The sequence below is a fragment of the Dermacentor variabilis genome, chromosome 2, assembly GCF_050947875.1.
Source record: "Dermacentor variabilis isolate Ectoservices chromosome 2, ASM5094787v1, whole genome shotgun sequence".
NCBI classification, from domain to species: Eukaryota; Metazoa; Arthropoda; class Arachnida; order Ixodida; family Ixodidae; genus Dermacentor; species Dermacentor variabilis.
In genome coordinates, this window is record NC_134569.1 from 88,837,374 (window position 1) to 88,854,646 (window position 17,273).

Consider the following 17,273-nt stretch of genomic DNA (forward strand, 5'->3'; position numbering starts at 1 on the left):
TTTCCGCGAGTCACAATGTCCGTCGCCAGCCGTGAACAACCGACATCCTACACAATGCAAGGAGAAAAAAAAAGGAAAGAAAACCAAATAGTCAATTGCGCCGAACAAGGACAAAGGCGGTCTCTCGCGCAATGGTTTTGAAATTTCTGATGAGAGCCATACATGCAACTCGCCGAGCAATAACTGTAGAATTCTGTTGAAGGTCACCATTATGTGGCCACAGTATAAAAAGTGCTGTTGTTTAGCGGTGGTTGTAACTCTGTTTTTTTTTTTTATCCACACTTTGGACCCGGTTCCACGCTAACTTGAAATATACGCTTAACTCACTATGAAGCGTCGAATGTAAAGCTTCCATAGCTGGCCTCACTTAGCCCGGTCAACCTACGCCTTGCCCATTTCGCCGAATACGCTTCGTGCCATTATTTATGCATTATTCTGCGATCCGAAAAAAACGCGCTCGCTTTCGTTCTGCGGACGAGTTCGTTCGCGAACTCCTAAATGCGCAGAAATTTTTATCTGCTTACAGAACATTACGCAGGCTCCGACGCGGGCAGCGCTTTTGCACGCTATATAGTTCGCCATTTTTCGGCTGACGTCAGCTCGAAAGCCCGCAGCCAGTGCGTGGCTTCTGCGCGACAGAATCCGTGGCGCCTTTCTCACCCCTCGTTTCCTCTTCCCGGCGGAGCTTAACTCGGTCGGCGCCCGCACGCGTAGGCGTCCCCTTGCACAGTATGCGACATGCGCGCCATTTGCATCGCTTCTTTTCCTTCCGTTCTGTTTTACTCTTCGCTCGGCTGGCCCTACATTTTCTCCGGAAGACCGTTTCAATTGTCACAGACGTTGTCGCTGTCGTCCTGTCTTTCTTCAAGCGCCTCGCTTTTGCCTCTTTATCTTTTTCTACCCATCGCTGTTTGCACTGGTCAGCCTTGTTGTGCAGCTGCTGCCGAGGTTGTTGTTCGGGGCCTCCTTGCGAGCCCATCCACTGTCCCTTCCGGGTGAGATCCATTTCCTGTCGTTCTTTCTTTCTTTCACGGACGTCCACCGCGCCCACTTTGTCTCCTTTGCCTGTCGGTCGCCCTCTCATTTCCTCCGCTCCATTAGCTGGCGAGTCACTGAAATCAGAAGAGGAAGAAGACTCGCGCAAGAACTCGCGCTTTCTTAATTCGATTTGTTGAGGCGCGGCTACTGAAAGGCACCGCTGCTTGTAGAGAGGACCCTTCCCTTGCCGCCTTCTAGCTTCTGCCACCTATACGGCGTCCTCTGGTGAAGTTCTTCAAATGGCTCGAGTGATTTGCTTTACAAAGTGCTCCCTTAGAGAACGAAGAAAGCCCTCGTTTCACACCTTGGATTATTGAATTTGTAGTTTGCCAGCAATGGGTGAAAGTATAGGTTTTGATATGTCTGTCTGAATTAGATTGTGAGTCTAAGTTAAGGCCTCGCTGCATACGTTTGTCCAAATAAAGGCAAATGATGTTTAAGCGAATGTCGTAGGTTCATGTAAATGAGCGCACCCAAAGTGATTCACTTCTCTGGCGTGTCGAGCCGTTTGAAAGCACACGATACTCGACAGCTTACGCTTTTGAACACTGTCATACTCGGAGATTGGAATGGTAAAGCTTTACAGAATGTAGTTCATGTACGCGTTTCACGCACGCTAAAGCAGACAGCAAAGCAAGTAAAGTCTTTGAGACAGCAGTTTCGTCTTGTTTGTTCGTTTATGTGCGCACTATGTTTTTTTTTCTTCTGTGGCAGTCGGGCAAGGTAGCATAACGTCACGGATCGAAGTGCACGCGTCTTGGTATGTTACAATTGTTGCACATGTAATACATGCATCCAATAGCACCCCTGAAGGTCAGCATTGCGTAGCGCACAGTTTAACATTATTTTGCCACTACACGTAGTTTTACGTTAAGGAGATCACCACGCTTCTTACGATCGCATTTTTTGTATCCCCTCTTTGCATCGTATATTTTTAGCAGAGTCAGTTTTGCACAAGCCGTTTCAGTCTGTCGAAGACAGCGCAATGTATGCGCTCGTTGCGTTTCATCGCGGGACGTACCAGCAAACGCAGAGTCAAATACACTCATGCTGAAGCGCCGAAGATATTCTTCAGCTATTTCTGGAGCGATCTCAATCATCCTACGAGAGACCAAACAAGGTCGCGCGTGCCCAAGACCATTAAAGAAGCCTACGCTCGAATGACAAACGACGCACATGGCTGAGTTTTCGAGGGTTCAATTCTAAATGCAGTCGAACCAAAACTGTGTTCGTTCGAGCTACCCCTCGGAGCAAAAACGCTGTGGGTCAAGGCTTGCAAGTTATGATATGTCGAAGAAACCTTATTCACCCCGGAGTTGGAACGGTAACAACCCTTTCACCTGATTGTGTTTACGCCGTCTGCGGTTGTCTGTCTGGATAACAAAGGGCGAACTCGAAGCACACAAACGACCTTGTTTCACTGATCGAACGTTTAAAGGGCCGACGGGGACGCTCGAAACAGCGTCCTCGAACAACGACGAGAACGATCGAACGTGCTCTAGAGGTGCTCTCTTATGCTATACGGGGTCACTGTGTCCTTCCGGCATTCTAGCGTCATCTCTTAATTAATGTATGAATTGTCTACCTAGTCTTGATTGTATCATCTCCTTTAGCACTTTATTGATTGTACTATTTCGTCAAAGGCAGAGAAAGCAGTACGTGCAGAAAAAATAAATAAATAGAAAGCAATGACAACTCTTTTGCTTTTGATCGCTGCGTCTAGACAGTGACTGTTACAATGCATTCACTCGGTTCTTTGGATCATTTAGTAAATGCTTAGTCATCAGTATAATCTAAACAGTAACTATGAAAGGAAGAACGCAAAACGTCCGCAATAAGGCTTAGCCTTTAACTTTTTATTGACGACACATATAAATACCCGGATAATTTTTTTTTCATTTTCTATCTAAAATAGAGCCCGCGAACTTCGGCATGTCGCCCTCAGATGGGTGGCTTCCTTAGTCCAGGATGCCACGGACCTCTGCTGTCCGCCTCGCTTGGTCCACCAGTCATCTCTGGTCCTCCGGGTCAGCGAAAGAAAAAATAGTTTGCCAAAACTTTTTCCATCGATGGGGAGAAACACCAGGCACAATGTAGGCTACACTTCACTCCCCTGTGGCTTCGTTTGGAATTTGTACAGACACCTCTCATCATATGGTAACCATAAGCATACATTTCATTTACTTTATATCAAGTGTGGAAACACCACTGCACCCGGAGATCTTGCGTCAGTCTGTCTCCTCTGACCGTGCTTTCAAAAGAAAGCGAATCGCGTGCCAAACTTCTTCCTCGTCCTGTGCTCCTGCTATAGACCAACAAATGACAGCTGTTGCCCGTTATACAGTGTTATTGGTCAAGGACATTTAGCAAGAAACTTCGTGCTCAATACTTAAACTCGGCAAGAGCAAAAATATTTTGGGGTATGTTGCCTGTAGGCAACACTTGTCAATAAAACGCAACAAAGCGGCAAAAAAGTGAATTTTCGTTACACGCTGGAATTCGTTACGTGCCCTCAAGGGAGTGTTCTACCGCAAGAATTTCTGAAATTGTTTTATTAATAGCCGAGATGGAAATATTTCAGTGCCGCGAACCCATGATTTTAGGAGGCGAGCGTCACCGCCAACACCAAAATCTAGGTGGCTTTGTGCAATACACAGCATACAAGAATTTCGAACCAAATTCTGAACCGCGCATACCCAACCGCTATTCTACTACCAAAGTTGCTCAAACCTTGTCTTTCATTCTTTACAAAGTTATTCCTCATAATTTTGAGAACGGCAACCCACAAATGGATGTAATGAAAGAAAAGCAGCGACGGCGCGTATCTTTTATGTTAGCTCTTGTTAGACTGAAATATTAACAGTGCGAAACAATAACAGGAGATCGACCAACGCAAGAGGCCACGTTTCTACCAGAAAGCTTGCCTTCGTGCATAGCGTTTGCCACCAGCGTTTCCCGGTAAACATTACATTTACAAAAGCTGCAGTTGCCGGGAAGAGATAATTTAATTGAAGAAGGCTCGGCCTGAGCTAAGGCGCTCTAGCCTGCTACTCTACTCAGGGGGAGGGGGAACGGGGACGTAAAGGTGTGATGAGGGATGATGATGACATAACAAGAGGGATGCGCAAAGGTGAAAGCAAGTTCAACACTCTGATGATAAACATTCACAAATGTCATCAATGAAGTCACTATCAGGTTTAGTATCAAGTCTGTAGTCACCAATTCAAGTGGAGAAGAGAATAGAAAGCAAGGACAGGAAAGGCAGGGAGGTCAACAAGAAGAGCACCCGGTTTGCTACCCTACACTGGGGGTGGGAGAAATGGGAATAGAAAGAGGAAAATAGGGAGAGAGTAAGCACTGAATTCGTGTGGGAAGAATACTATACAGAGGGACACTATAAACTGTCTTTTAAGCAGGTGCACTTCAAGTATTGCACTAGTGCACGAATCGCTTTTCGTGCCAGTGACGGGTGTGGCCACGGTCCGAGTATCTTTGACTCAGTGAACGGTCTTGAGTCCAGTCGGTGCAAAGTCGCCCTCGGAGAGAGGCGTTGTACATCTTAGCGAGGGCAGCTACACAATAGGTGCTCGATGGTTTCTTTGCACCCACAGAATTCGTACATCGGCCTCTCGGCTATTCAAACGATGGGAGTATGTGTTCGTGAAAGCCACTCCCAGCCACAAATGGCACGGCAAGGTTGTTTCGCCGCGGGAAAGGCTAGATGGCAGTTGTAGCCGCAGCTTGGGGTCCAGTTTACGTAATCGGCAATTGAAGGCACTTGAAATCCAGAGATCTTGTGACTTTTTGCGTGCAAGTAGGCGAAGTTACCTGGCAGCGTCCGACCTCGCCAAAGGTGTTGGACACGTCTGGATATCTTCGTGGGCAGATCGGGCAGCCTTGTCAGCTAGGTTGTTGCCGACGATGCCACAGTGAGCAGGAATCCACTGAAATATGATGATGTGCCCTCTTTCCAGATCATGATGGCGCACTTCCCTGATGTCAAATATCATGGGCTCGTAAGTTCTGCGGTGTAATGCAGACTTGATACTGTGAAGAGCTGCCTTAGAATGACAAAATACAGCCCATTTCTCTGTTGGCTCTTCGGTGACATACGTCATAGTGGCATTGAGAGCTGCAAGTTCTGCCGATGTAGATGTAGTCGTGTGTGACAGTTTGAATCTAACTGTAACCTGCTTAGCTGGAACGACGTATGCGGCAGTTGAGCTGGTAGGTGAGGTCGAACCGTCGGTATATATATGTATGCGGTCATGATACGTCTGGTGCAACCAATTCAAGTGAGCTTAAAGATAAAGGCGCTAGAACTAAGCTGCTGTGTGGGCCTCCCCTGCGTGAACAGCACAAGCGCCAAACAAAAGCTTTATAACATATAAAGAGCTGCGATAAGCGACTCCAGCACGGCGAGGACTTGTAGGGTACATTTAGCGGCGGGATTCTCGAGACCACCGAGAATCACGCGCATTGACTCTACCAGGTGCTTCAGCAATTTTTGTACACTCTCCTTCTCATTGTGTTCATCTCCATGCTGGCCCGTAGTGTCACCGGTTTCATTGGCCCTATAGTTCTTGGCTTCATGGCGCAGAGGACCACTAGGGCCCGCTGGCATGGCCGTGGGCCTAGAGGGCAGCAAAGGCCAATCCGTGTCTGTATCAGCCGGAGGAGGTGAAAGTTTGCCGCGTGCTCTCGTTGACCTTGAATTATCAGTAGACGCCGTTACCGTCCTCGATGCACGCATAGGCAGAGGTGATCGTGGTACCTGTGCTACGCTAGATAATTCTCCTGAAATGGTTTTGTGATGCTTCTGTCGCGAGCATTGGCCACTTTGGCAAAAAGATTGAGCAGCCTCTTTACGTGAAGATTGGTCTCTTGCCATTTTTCGAAGAATACGAACCTCTTGTTTCATCTTCGGGCAGTCCTTCGAAATCGCTTCGTGAGAGCCAGTACAGTTGGGACATTTAAATGAGGACGCCTCACAGTCGGTGGTATGATGTTCTCCGCCGCAACATGAGCAGGTGGCTTTGCTTCTACAAACAGTGCCCACGTGTCCTATCTTGTGACATTTCCGGCACTGAATCGGCCTCGGAACGAATGGTCGTACTCGGTGTATCCTGTAGCCCACTTTGACAGACGCTGGTAATGTTGAAGAAGCAAATATTAACTAGATACATCGGGAGTGCCCCAAGCAGTGAATATCAAGAATGCGCACCGATGACCTCAAAAGACTCTTGAGGTACGCATGCTTGATTTCAAGCTCCACGTCGGAAGTCACTCCAGTTGTTGTCTCCTTCCCGTAAGTAATAAAGGAGCGGACGGGGATTGCGCTTAACTGTGGAATGGTCTTTGACTTCTCAAGTATTACGGAATTCTTCACCTCTATTGTCAGGATGTTCTTGCGAGCGTTGATCCTGATCTCGTTGATTTGCCCAGGGGCCACACTTTCAAAATATTTGGTTAGAAATTGCCTGCTGAGGGAGTTCATGCTGTGTGAAGACGAGAGCGGCACGTAAGAAACCATGAAGGATTCCTGCTCACTCTGATTCGATGAAGTCGCCTCAGTCGACATAAGGCGCATCTACTTCATACGGTGGCCCATGACTACGGTGTACTCGCTGTCAGAGTCCATGGCTTCTGGCGTTGAGCTCTTCCAGGAATCGAGCTGGTCCGAGCTTCCAAGGGCACGTCGTCCGAAAATGAACGATGAAGTAGAAGACAGACCTTGTTCAGGTGGTCGTGGGAACATCTTGCTCATCCTTGCTGAAATGACTCTCACGAAGATGGCAAGAACGTAAAAAAATGCATAACAGCGAGAGTATGGTATGGTATGGTATTCCTTATGCGATGGCGCACAAACAGCGAGAGGTCCAGAGCACCGGTGAGCTCTGGGCACTTCTTTCTCTTCCTCCCGTTGCCGGGAAGCATGAAAAGCAGCCAGGGGTCTTTGAATGCTATCGCGTTCCACCCTTAAAAGCGAAGCTTAACCCCCTATACAGAAATTCACCTCAACTTGAAGCTCGCAGCTTGACTAGATTTAAATGACGCCTGTCGTGAACGCACTCACGGAAACGCAATGAGCTGGGCACGTTCACACGAAAGTCAAGCATTGGCTTCAAATTAAGAGGCATTTCTGAATACGGGGGTAAGTGTCCTCCAATTTTTTTCTTAGGCGCCGTGAAACCAGACGCGAACAACAGGTCTTAAAGAGGTCCTGCACAGGCTGCTGTTACCCGGCAATGTAGTGTTGTGGTTATACTGAAAGGCCCCCTCACTATAGTCAGTTCCTTCTTCGTCACTTCATTGCATATCAGCAGCTGCTACGAACGGTTTCTGATTTATAAATGACTCCTCTTTGTAAATTTTGTTTTAACTCACTTACTGATGTCATCCTACTACTCATAATTGTTGAGTAAAAGAAGAACTGTCTATGTGTTAAGGAATTTGCACTTCAGGCATTCTAAAACATCGTCCCACACCGCTATAATGAAGTTGGCTCAAGCCTATAGAGCAAAAGAAGAAGTGCGGTGCTGCATGTGCAGCGTGCGCCCGTGACACGTGTCGATCTGACGACCACTTTGATTCCTTGCCGAAACCGTTGGCCGGCGCGGACGAGCCCGTGTCGCTATTCCGCTCCTTTCAGCCCCGCTCCTTCCCAGCAACTGTTCCAGAATGAGCGGAGAGTCGTCGCTAGCTTTTCTTCACAGTATTCAACCCCGGCGGGGCATCTTCGCCAAAGGCTTGATCAAGGGCACGGCCGCCACCAGTCTCGCGGTGGTGTCTCTCCTAGGAGTGTGCGGCATTGCCACGGTGCTGACGCTCATCGTGCTTGACTCGCACGATGTCGTGGTCAACGAGACCGTGACTACAGAGGTCAACCGAGTCACACTGCCCGTGGCCCCACTACGAAGAAGTTCCGCTCCATCGCAGCCAGCACCAGGCCACCGGTACATACAGTCCAAGCACATGGCTTCGCTGCCGTCTGACAAGGTACGCGTTGGCATACCGAAGCATGTGCGGAAAACTAACGCGGCAAGGGAAGCAAGTAGTGACCCGTCCACGTACTCGGACAGGAAAGCAGATGCCTTGAAAGAAGCCCGCAGTATGCACGACGCAAACAGTGCTGACAGTGGCGATACTCTGGAACACAACAGCACCACTGTAGTGTTCAGAAAAGCGCCGGCTTTCGCCAGTGGCGAGGACTACTACAGAGAAGTGTCGAACATCTTCAATATGTCGGCAGAGAATGGTGGCAACGGAGCAGTGGTAGGTTCGAAGGAAAACTTGCACCATAGTTCCTTGCTAGGAGAGGTTTCGAGTTCATCGAATTGGTCGCGACCTCAAAAATCGCCGGTGCACCAGGCTACGTGGCCCAGCACAGTGCGCATAACCACTGCGACTTCCACAGAAGTGTCTTCCGCATCTTTTACGACAACTGCAACACCAAGGAAGACGACAATGGCAGCTACCATGACCAGCAGCAGAAAACACCTCGTGGTCAAGGACGCCACGCTGAGCCCTACTGCGAATAGCGTGTCGCGGGTCGATGACTCGGAGAAACGCACATATAGCTCATCATCGTGGTTGCTGTTCTGTTTCTACGATGACCGGAGCAGCGTCCGCTCTCCGGGTTTCTCGGTGTACGACTTCCCCGTGCAGCTGTGCACGGAAGTCGCCTTCTGTTGCGTGGACGTGAATGCCAAGGGCCAGGTGGCGATCAGCAAGAATCTGAAGCTGTTCCTGGAAGTGGTGGCCCACGAATTTCTGCCACCTAGTCACCTCTTCATAACACTGGGCGGCCACCGCCTGCTTTCCCACCACTTGGACGCGGCTCTGGAAAACACCGCGCGCTTCGCCACGGAGCTCTCGGAAGAGGCGCAGCGATTGGGCGCAGGTGGGCTGGCCATCTACCTAGAGGACGTGGAGGTACTGAAGCACGCTTTTCGCGTTCACGACCTTATAATGGCCGTGCGAGGCGTGTCCGTGGCAGTCGTGTTGCCGCGCGACCTGCGACAGCAGGTGCGTTATTACCGCACCGAGATCTACGCTGACACCAAGGACATGCTGGTCATCTCGCCGCCGTCGCAGGGCTACGGCGGCAGGCAGCTACGTCCGGCGTTCGCCACTTGCCCACACCCCCGCCGAAGCATCCGGGAGGGCTCGTCTCTCGAGTTCATCTACCAGCTCTCGAGGACCCTGCTATCATCAATGGTCGACGGCCCCGTCAACTACGCCTCCAGCAACGTGGCCGCTGCAGTCGAGCATCCGACGGCGCCGCGCTATCTCATCGGCGTCTCTTTCGGCGGCTTGAAGTTCCAGCTGAAGAACCGTAGCCTCCACGACGTCGGGTCGCCGGCCACCTTCATTCGCACCGTGCCATTCCGCGAGATCTGCAGCCAGCCCTGGCACCACTGGCACGACAACGTGAGCGAGTGCTTCGTGGCCTGGGACGGCGACCGGGGCTGGATGTCGTCGCTGGGGCCACGGAGCGTCGGCTTCGCCACAGAGCTGGCCGATGGACTGGCCGTGTTCGACCTGGACTTCGACGACCACCGCGGCCAGTGTGGCAACAAGTTTCCCGTACTTCGGGCGCTTCGTGCCGCTTTGATTGCTCGGCACGCCAAGAAGCTGACGTGAGTCAGCGTGGCAACGAAGCCTCCACTGGGGCCGCGTTTCTTCCGTCAGAAGCAGTCGCCGACCAGCCCGTCGGCAGGTTACGAACGTGATTATAACGTTAACGAATTCATTCGTAAATAAATGGCACGTTTCTTGTCGGTTGCGTGAGAGCGATCTTACACCATGTCAGTGTGACAGCAGGTGGCTCCTTAGCGCTAAATAATTTCTAAAACCAGCGGAAAAACGCAATTTTTATTATTCGCAGATAACGTTTTAATGCCCTGCCACATGTGACGATTTAGACCCGGTCAGAAACTTGTGCGCCAACACCAGTTATACTATATCACTGGTTCACATACCACGCATTTTCTAAAGATATCAGCAGGCTGCACAGCGTTACTTGTGCTAAGCTTCTCAACTTAACGAAATGTTTTGGCTATTCTCCATTTTTTTTTAATTATTCCACCACTGGCACGTATCTGGACTAGCGTGAAAAACGCGACACAAATGATTTCATCAATTTTCCTATAAAATTGAGTTGATACACTGCACAACTTTGTTGCCTTGCAATGGTTTACACGGTTTCCATAGTTCCAAGATATATTCAAGTGACTAAAACTTAGTTGCCTTGCCATGATTTACATGGTTTACATAATTCCAAGATCCACTCAAGCTACTAAGTTAGTTCCATGGTCATTCTTCCGGCGGTGAAAATTGGGTCTCCGGTTTTTATCCGCAAGCTGGCGGAAGGCCGAAACATAGCCGCTTCCGTGTTAAAATTTGCCCACAGAAAGCTGTTTCCCAGCGGCTCATTTGAAGTAATGGCAGTAGTGGTAGTCTTTGTGAGAGCGGCACAACCTCATATCCTTTTATGTTCGTGAATCGCGGACCGCCCAGACATTCTTATCTTTAGTTTTTTCCCGTAGCACATACACAGGTGCTATGAAGGATCGGCCAATTGCATGGTGTTGAAGACGATCCTGCGTGCCTTTTCATTTACTCCACCTCATGCGCCGAGGCCTTCGTAGTACACACCGTTTCTTTTTTGCCTGCTGGAAATAACGGAGAATATCAATTGTAAACTGGTGCGTTTTCACTTTGCTTTATCTGCCCTATTCTTGTAATATCCCCTATAGTGCGTATGAGTCATGTAATGAAAAGAAGACGACGGCGACGACGACAACAATCTGAAGACAGAATAAACTTTATTTTCCAACGGATAAGGTGGTCTACCCACCCCCCGTCGGGCAGGTCAGAGGGTGAGTGCCGCCGCCTCAGATGCAGGCTGGGAGGTCCCTGGTCCTAGCAGCCTCTTCATCCAGTTGGACGAGCCGGAGCTGGAGCTCAGAGTCCGAGCTGCGCAGCAGGGTCTCCCAGGTGTCTCTACTACCTGAATTAATTTTTACCCGGTTACGCTGTCGAACACCGTTATTAAACTTTTATCGTCACAGGGCTGGTCTGGCACCCTCCCCCCTGTGCCCATTCTGTGCAGTAGATGAAACCATCGATCTTTTTCTTTTTATTCTGCCGCCGTTTTTCTGCTTTAAGGAAAAACATCTTGGAACCAACGTTCACGCAACTTGGCTTAAATTTCTCTCTTTTAAATATCCTTTCTCTAGGAGCCTCCTCTCTTGGCAACTACCACAGGGATGTCTGCTCAGCCGTGGAGGAATCCATAGTTTCAAGACGTTTTCCTTAAGTTCTTCAAGCATTATTTTTATCCTTTTCCACGTGACATTTTAACCAGTTTTTGTACCACCAAAATCTTCTTAATACCATCCAAATCTCGGCCAATCCCCCGCAGTGGGTACGCGCCATCGAAGAAGGAAATCCAATCCAATCCAATCCTTTGCGTCGGCGAATGACATTCGCTCATTGAATAGAGTGCTACAATCATGTATACTCGAAGATTGGCTTGAGTTTCGTTATATGTCATTAAATGTTAGCAACAGTGTCTTGATTGTTTTCCCTTAAATATACCTGTTAATGCATCTCTCCCAAACCGTCAAGAAATAATCCCTCAGCGCGACTTTATTAAATATCTGGGCGTTGTATGCGACCCAAATCTTAGCTGGCGCCACCACATCGAACATGATACGTCTAAGGCAGCGCGCGCGGTTGTCATGATTCGCAAACTCTGTCACCACCGCTCTGGGCTACGAAGGGACGCCCTCATTGTGATTTACCGAACGCATGTTTGTCCGAAATTGGAATTTGGGCACGTTTAATCCTCTGGCGGGTCCGCATACAAGAGTAACCCGTCGTTGTTCTAAACCGAGATGCTCTGCATATTGGTCTTGGTTTCGCAAAAGTTGTTACTCATGATGTAATTTATCAAGAAGCCCTATTGCCCATAATTGTTTGCAGATTCCGAATTCCCACAATAAAACACTACTTAAACATTTACGAATCTTCATTGAGACAATCGCAGTTTGCATTTATTGGTGGGAGGGGGGGGGGATGTTCGTTCTATGACCAAACATCGCCCAGTCTATACAATACACAGGTTCCTTTTGTGCAACCACAACTAGAAACGCTGAAAGTTCGGATACGCAAGATCATTCGCAAATAAATCCCGCAAATACTAGTAAGACGAAATTTAATTATATATTTCCTTCCAATGCTAAACTGCTGTCCACTAAATATTTTACCGGCCGATTACAAGATCATCTGACGCAAATGAAAATCAATAATGTAATAGTGACGGATGCATCAGTGTGTCAAGAGAAAGCCGGTGCAGGCATTTTTTTTTCCCGAGGTGTCATCCTAATCTTATTCATTGCAACTTCCTGATTTTACATCCATATTTGAGGCAGAGTTATTAACAATTAGTTTAACTCTTCGAAAACTTCCTGTAAATTGTTTGACAGCTTAAATAGTGACCGATTCATGCTCAGTGTTCAAGCACTCACCTCATCTTCAGACAATACAGTTCTTAATGTACTACAATCATTCATCCATTTTACCGTACGTCTGGTGCGCTTGATGTGGTTTCCATGTCAGCGTGGTTCGTTTTTAAATGAAATGGCCGACACACTTGCGTATACATCTCGAGACGCACCAGTCGTGTCTGTTCTGCCGACTTCTGCTTATATCACCGCGGCCAGATTTAGAAAATGTTCTCTCTAATGTACTCTGCAAAACAGACATACCAAAGAACAGACTTTAACCATTCGCTGTTCCTTTGGGACAATCAATGGTGTCCGACACGTACATTGGGAATCGTCCTCGCTAAGTTACGATACCGTATTCCACACATAAATGTTTATATATACAGGTCTGGTCCGGCGCAGTCTCCTCTATGCCATATCTGCAAAGAACCTGAAACCGTTGATCGGTTTTTATTAACCTGCCATCGATTTACAACCCAGAAAAAGAAAAGAGGTACTTCGAAATTCCATTCCTAAAATGAGGCATTCCTGTAACCACTGAAAACATTCTCGCCTTTGGGTCATCTACTCCGGCGTTTAGCCGCAGGAACTTATTCATAGCCATCTGCGAGTTCCTTTGTGACGCAGGGATAACATCTGATTAACTTAGTGACTTATTATTTGATATTTCGCAGAAATTTTAATTTAGAACTTGAATAAAATTTTCTGCCTTCAAATTTGCTATCCTTTCACAAAGCACACGTCTCAGAGCGCAGCTCTTGGGGCGCGCGTTCCTGGGTTGAGCGTCGGCGCCGGCGTAGGCATTGACGCAGGCGCAACAGTGCGCATGCGCACGTGCCACTGTTCGCGCGTTCGTCGTCGTCGTCGTCGTCATCCGCGGTTGGCTCCGATGCCGCTCATCGTGCCAGCGTTCCCACAGTGCCCCTCACTCTGCGAGGCGCTTACGGCACTGGCCGAGAGTCAGTCGGTGCGGTGATTTCGGTCTCGTATTCTTTGCCTCAGTGCATCGCAAAATGAAAACACGTATGAAGCTGCGCTCAGATTTCGCAATAGAGAGTATATCGTAATATTCGGACATTTCTCTCGAAGGAGAAAAGGACCTCTCGAAAATTAATTTGTCCCCTTTAATTCCTTGTACAATCGGAACTTTACCTTAATGTACTCCTTCTATCAAGATTTATTTCCCCCCACACGTTTAACCGCCGGTTTCTTGGCCAATCCCCCTGTTGTGTGTACGTGCCATAATATACGAATTAAGTAAGCAAGCAAGCAAGCAACGTAAAAAGTTAAAGATTAACATCAACTTTACCAAATCGGGTTATCTGCTAAACCATCCCTTCCCGAGGCCACTGAGACAACGGTGAAGGCAATGTTCTTTGATTATGCAGACCGCAAGGGTCCAATTTGAGGCTCAAATGATGGAGGTTTCCTATTTAACATACCATTATCACAAGGGAGCGGGGGCCACTGGGGTTGTCGACAACCGTGTATACAGTATATACTCAAGTTATCCGCTTTTCCCATCAACGTCCTATCACACGTCGTATTCTCATTTTGCGAGAACCTCAAAAAGCATTTGTACAAGTGGTTTGGATCTCCGAACTTCTTCCAGGAAATTTGGGTCTAAATACGTTTAGAAACGCGGGTCTAACATAGCTGTATGCTGCTATTCCCACCGGTGGTTGGGGACGCCAATGCTAAGCATCTGAAACTCATCGTTGCCGCTTCTGCATTTGACAATATATGAGTCATCTGCCTGTTCTTTACACGTTATGAGTGCTACTACGGAGTAATTCAAGAAATAATCGATGTCGATGCTCTTTTCGTCAAGGGTCAGCAGCATATATCACTGCACGATCACTCTTTGGGCCTCGCATTCCCGTCTGTCGTTGCAGGCACCGCCGACCCAAAGTCGGGGCGGTTCGGGAAACTGAACGTTTACGTGACAGGTCACCACTCTGTTTTCGCTGTGTAAAAGCTCGAGCGTTTCGAAGAGCTGTGCATTCCAAGCGCCACGCACTTGTTGCACTCGCTGAGCTTGCCCCACCTCTCCGCTCTGCGCAGCCGTGTTGCTGTCCATGGACCCGTGGGGCGTCCTGCTGAGCCGCGCCCTGAAGGCGCTGCACGCGCAGGGGGGAGTGGGCCGCGGTGCGGGCTCCCCGCTCGCGCTGTTCCTGGTGAGCGCGCCGAGGGTCCTGCACCCGCGCGCGCTGCTCTCTCCCGCCCTGCTCGCGCTGGATGCTGCGGCGCCGGAGCTGCTGCGCGCCCTGTTCGTGGTGACGTTCGTGTCGACCGACACGTCTTACGCCAAGCTGTGGAAGGACCGCCGCACGCAGCAACTCTACCGACAACTGGCGGCGCGCACTTCGGCCGTAAGTGTATACAGTATGCGTGTTTGGATTTGACGGCCTTTCATTGGTTTTCCTCGTGGCTTTGCAAAACTGCGCGAAAACTAGGTGTTTTCTTACTTTACCTTGTTTAAAGGCGCTATTTATGAAGTTTCTGTGTCCAGTGCTTTTGAACATTAGAAAGCTGTTTTCTACAGTCTGTATATATACAGACTGTAGAAAACAGCCATCTATAACTCAGACTATGATTAATGTGATCTGGCTTGCTGGTTCTTTGTGTGGCTGATACCAAATACCGTATTTGCCCGAATATAGATAGCGCTTTCTTGTTTTCTTTTTTTTTTTTTTTTGCTTTCTCTAGCGCTTCAAACTGCAGTGAGCAAGGCCACTGTGCATTTCGTGTCCTCTTTCTTCTTCTGATTTAGAACACCGTTAGTGCCGCATCAGTGTGTTTACGGAGTAATAATCTCAACCTTGGGTAAGACTATCGGTGCCGTTGTGCAGGCGCTTGAAACAAGCGCTTTTCGGAGTCGCGCGGTTGATCAGAGCTTCATCATCATCATCATCATCATCAGCCTGGTTACGCCCACTGCAGGGCAAAGGCCTCTCCCATACTTCGCCAACAACCCCGGTCATGTACTAATTGTGGCCATGCCGTCCCTGCAAACTTCTTAATCTCATCCGCCCACCTGACTTTCTGCCGCCCCCTGCTACGCTTCCCTTCTCTTGGGATCCAGTCCGTAACCCTTAATGACCATCGGTTATCTTCCCTCCTCATTACATGTCCTGCCCATGCCCATTTCTTTTTCTTGATTTCAACTAAGATGTCATTAACTCGCGTTTGTTCCCTCACCCAATTTGCTCTTTTCTTATCCCTTAACGTTGATCAGAGCACAGTCCTCTAAAGACTCCGCTGTTTCAATTGTGCCGCGGGCATTTCTGAAGTGCTTCCTCTCCAATCAACCCTGGTGAGTTTCACGAAGGACGCGGTCGTTCTCGGCGACAGTGACAAAGACGTCAGCACTCGTTGTCTCAAATAATTTTGCTACCGCAGTTCGCAGTAACGATGAATAAAGTCCTGCGGGCACCCGCTCTTATACGTAGTTTCCTACTTTGTTTGCAACACCGCTTCGCGTTATAATCGTGCCATATATTCTTTCTTCTTTTTTCATAGTTGGAAAGGCACTGGCTGTAGCCGTCTCCGCGCTATACGCATGCACATTCGACTTTTTTTCTTTTTCTTTCGTTCTTTTCCTTTTTGTTCTTCTTTTTTTTTTCTTGTGACTGCCGCGCAATCGGCTGCGAACTACGAAATAGCTGAAATGTATGACTTCACCTATCATCGTGCTTCGTTCATTTAACGTTGTGCAGAAGCCGATGACATTTGTAACTTGTTGCCAACAGTTCGTGTTCCATAACAAATAAATAAATAAATAAATCTCGAAATGGAAATTTCATTTCTCTTCATGCGTATACTTCTGTTTTTCTGGCAAATCTGTCTAGCCGTGGCGAATGCTTGTGGCTGGACTTTTAGGAGCAAGTGCAAGTATATCTGAAACAGGTTGAGGCGCTAAGCGCTCACAGCTCCTCAGTGGAATGGTGCAACTCACTCAGCCAGGAATCGTGCGAAAAAGAATGTAGAATGTGTAGTGACTGTCTTTCAATAGGCCACTGTAATGCGGCGATACACCATGCATTCAAAAACGAATACAAACCTATTTATATAAAAACAAACAACTTCCACGACTTTGGAAAACCAAAAGAAAGCGCCAGACAAGTAAAAGAACACGAAATAAAACCCACTAGATATGCAGCGACCACTATGGTCGGCGACAATCTAAGAATAAAAGGTCATATGTGTGCTACCTAACCCAAACATAATTTGCATCGATGCGCCAGCTAATTAGGTTCGCTTATTTCCGCGATATAAAGCGGCTTTCGGTGCTTATAATGCAAAATCAAGGACAGCTCAGTGAGTTGGTGCGGTCACACAAAAAAGAAGCGCTGCCACAACAAGCACAATGAAATAAAAACAAGAATACGGCGCGCTTCGCCTTGTTTTCCTTTGCTTGCGCTCGTCATGATTAAAACGGCTGTTTTCCTCCGTTCAGATTGGTCATTGTGTCACTGGTTTTAGGATTAAACCTGAACGTTCTGGCGAATTTTGCGACTGATCCTCATACCAGTGCTCTGCCAAACTTTTAATATTTTAGCTTGCAACAGTCAGCTTTTCTTTTTTCTTTAATTAGCCTAACATTTACATTGGCAAAGCAATGTCATTAAGCTTTTAGTGGACTCAGCTTGCTGAGGTCTCTTTCAGAGGTGAAGGGCGAGTGCACTGCTTTTTGCGGGTGGAGCAAGGAGGTGTTTA

The 17,273-nt window shown here is 48.2% G+C and overlaps 1 protein-coding gene across 1 annotated transcript in view; it reads left to right on the forward strand.

The window, feature by feature from the left end:
- The window catches only part of LOC142572249 (retinal guanylyl cyclase 1), a 217,804-nt gene that overhangs the window by 67,462 nt on the left and 133,069 nt on the right, over window positions 1-17,273 (forward strand). Inside the window, exon 2 of the mRNA XM_075681222.1 lies at window positions 14,619-14,926. Coding sequence (XP_075537337.1) covers window positions 14,619-14,926 — 308 coding nt within the window. The remainder of the gene's footprint in view (window positions 1-14,618; window positions 14,927-17,273) is intronic.